The sequence below is a fragment of the Penaeus chinensis genome, chromosome 15 (genome assembly GCF_019202785.1).
Source record: "Penaeus chinensis breed Huanghai No. 1 chromosome 15, ASM1920278v2, whole genome shotgun sequence".
Classification (NCBI taxonomy): domain Eukaryota; kingdom Metazoa; phylum Arthropoda; class Malacostraca; order Decapoda; family Penaeidae; genus Penaeus; species Penaeus chinensis.
In genome coordinates, this window is record NC_061833.1 from 9,307,513 (window position 1) to 9,310,896 (window position 3,384).

Here is a 3,384-nt window from a genome sequence, read left to right on the forward strand (position 1 = left end):
TAATCCGCGAGCACAGTGCAAAGTTAGTTATTGAAGAGGCCATAAGCCCAAATTAGCTCTTTTCTTTATTTTTACTGTTTTTTTTTTTTTTTTTTTTTTTTTTTTTTTTTTTTTTTTTTTTGCTTATTTGCTTACCCCCTGCCTTCTGTCCTCCTTTTGCATATCAATATTTTGTTATCCATTTTGTTACCTTTCAATGTCTTGGTTTTATATATTCATCCTTTCCTAACTTGAAGGCTTGTAGGATAAAAAAAAAAAGAAGTAAAATATATGCAAACAGCGGACGTTTGATTAAGATTTCGGTCAATGAACTGTTCTACCGGGATTCTCATTATCATAATGATTGCAGCTTTTGATGATGATTATAACAACAACATTAGCATTAATGTCTCTGGTAATCAAAGTCAAATGGAGCGGATGGAGTAAGATAACGGTAAAAACAATTTAGATTATTTAGTTTGTTACGATAATAATTATCAAAAATAGTAAAGGACTGATGGTATTGTTGACTGTAATAAACCAAGAAAGTGAGTACGTGTTAATAATGAACGCAACACGCTAGGATGATGTTTTTTTTTTTTATTGAAGTGGTACAACAACAAGGCGATCTGCCAACCAATAAGATAGACATTACCAAAATAATTAACACTTCTTTATTTGACTGAGGAAGTGCCTCTGCTGATAAAGACCCTGTATCGTAATATAGGACGTGCTCCTTCGCAGGACCCCGGACGTGAGCGCAGAGGCGGTGTGGTTGGACCCCCGAGTGCCAACGCCTCCGCCACCGCCCTTCCTGGCGCCGCCCCTCCCGCACTCTCGCTCCGACCTCCAGCGTGCCCTGCCCGACCTGTCTCTCATCACCTCGACACTGCCTCCGCCCCCTGCTCTTCTCACAGACTTCCAGACCCGCCTCCCCGACCTATCCAGCCTCCCGCCGCCGCCGGCGACGCCTCCTCACAGCGAAACCCGGGCCCTGGACTCTTCGGCTCTGCCTTCAGAGTGGCCGTCTGCGCCGTCGGCTTTGCCCCCGTCGCCTCCCTCCCCGCTCGTCGACGAGGGTTCGCCTTGGCTGGAGCCCCTTCCCGACCCCATCACGAGGTCACCGGAGCACGAGCTGCCCAAGCCGGAAGTTGCAAGTTACGCAGGGCTTAGCGAGCATCTTCAAGTCGCTGAGAGCATCGACCCTCCGACGTCCACCAACGATGCCGAGAGCTCAGGCAGTCACGCGTCCTCTCAGCTGAGCACCTACCGCTCGCTCTCCACGGCGTCAACCATACAGGATGTGGCTCGGCTGCAGCTTTCCGAAGCGGTGCATCCGGCGCCACCGGATGCACGGAAAAAAGAGCAGCGCGAAGCGACACATAAGTCGCCCCGTTTATCTCACAAGCACCACTCCCACTGCCCGTACGCGACGATCAGCCACCAGCCTCATCCTCGCTGTAGCCGGCGGGTGCATCCGTGTCAGCATCACATGAATCAGTGTGACCACCACATCCCTCCCTGGTCGCGTCACTGCGGCCAGCAAATGGGCCGCTGTGACCACCAGTCGCGGCGCTGTGGCCTCGGCCGCAGCCACAGCCTGCCGAAGCGCCGCTCGCTAACGCGCTCACGTTCAGAGTCCCCCGGCGAGAGTAGGCCGTGGCCGCTCACGCCGGAGGTAAACAGAAGGCTGTCGTATTTTGACGGCCTCGAGGACGAGAAGGGGGCGACGGAGAGTCCAAGAAACAGCATGTGCTTCCCCTGCGTGTCGCCTCCCTCCAGAGAAGCCAGCAAGATGTCTTCCACCATCCTCGAGCATCACAAGAGAGCGCCGTGGTTGGCGGGCCAGAGGTGCTCCTGTAGAGCGCACCACCACTGTGCCTCCACACACACCTGCCACGGCACGCACGCCGCAATATGTACGTCCAGTGAACATATATATTGATTATAAATGATCTATAACATTTTGTTTTATTAATTCCCCAAAATCTTTCGTTAAACTTGCATGCTCGCATTTCCAGGCGAGCAGGGAAATACACAGAGATTAAAACGATATGATAGTTATTTTATGGATATCAGATTGCCTTTTGCATATATCTTGTGGATCCGTGTATTTGCCAGATTATGCGGGTTCGCAATGACTCCGTGATTCAATGGGAAGTGCAGATTACAGCATTTGCATATATCTGCGTATAGATTGTTGCATGTAGCCATCTGAAGGAGATAAGGTGCGTCTCGGTAAGTACGTTTCTAAAGAGATACGATGCCTTTGCCTATTAAACTATTTTAGCCTTTGATGCATGAGAAAGAGATAGATTTACAACATAATGCCAAAGAAGGAGAAAGGGATAGAAACATGTATGAAAGCGGAAATGGAGAGTAGAAAAGATTCAGGGGGAAAAGGGGAGAAGAGAAGCAGACAGAGGGAAAGGAGACAAGATGAGTAGAAGACAGACACAAATTAAAAAAAAGGGAAAATAAATATAGAAATATGAGGGGAAAGAAAGGGGCTGACAAGAAGGGGGACGGAAAGAAAGAGAGAGAGAGAGAGAGAGAGAGAGAGAGAGAGAGAGAGAGAGAGAGAGAGAGAGAGAGAGAGAGAGAGAGAGAGAGAGAGAGAGAGAGAGAGAGAGAGAGAACGAAAGTGTGTGTGTGTGTGTGAGTGTGTGTGTGTGAGAGAGAGAGAGAGAGAAAGAGAGGAAGAGAAAGAGAGAGCGAAAGAAAGAAAGCAGAGAGAGAGAGAGAGAGAGAGAGAGAGAGAGAGAGAAGGGGAAGAAAAGAACAAAGAAGAGACGAAACGGAGTAAAGAGGTGAAACATGGTGGAAGGGAGAGGGTGAGAAAACAGATAGGTGAGAGCGTGAGTGTGTCATAGTACTCCAGGCATCTAATGACATGTACAAGGAATAATGAGCTAAGTGATATAACGGCAATATGAACACTTGTGACACACATAGCAGCCTGTAATATAAACAATAGTCATGGAGACCGGCGTATGTAGGGCAAATTGCGGTGATAGACTTAGGTGTTTTATTCGCCATATAAAAAGATGAATGTTGCCATTCTATCGGATGCGTTTTTGTATTTACTCGTTTTTACGGAAGCACTTAAAACTTTATTTCATTCGTTGCTTCAACTTTTGAGCATTGTGATTCTAGCACGTTACGTACTAACGTGTTGCTACGGAAGCACTTATAACTTTTATATTAGTGAAGTCTATCTTTTTGTTCCGCTTTTAATAGAGGTTTTCCATTTTTATATCATTCCTTCTATCATGGATTCCCATCTATATTCTGCTTCGCTCCCTCCCTTTCAAACCCTATATCAAATGTTATCCTTTTTACCGGTCTCTCTCGTTTCTTCCTTTTCGTTTCGTTTTCCCATATCCTCATCCGTGCATCTCTATC

At 47.2% G+C, this 3,384-nt stretch overlaps 1 protein-coding gene across 1 annotated transcript in view; it reads left to right on the forward strand.

The window, feature by feature from the left end:
• The window catches only part of LOC125032828, a 15,658-nt gene extending 13,717 nt beyond the window's left edge, over positions 1-1,941 (forward strand). Inside the window, exon 10 of the mRNA XM_047624214.1 lies at positions 724-1,941. Coding sequence (XP_047480170.1) covers positions 724-1,924 — 1,201 coding nt within the window. The 3' untranslated portion in view covers positions 1,925-1,941. The remainder of the gene's footprint in view (positions 1-723) is intronic.
• The last annotated feature ends 1,443 nt before the right edge of the window (positions 1,942-3,384 follow it).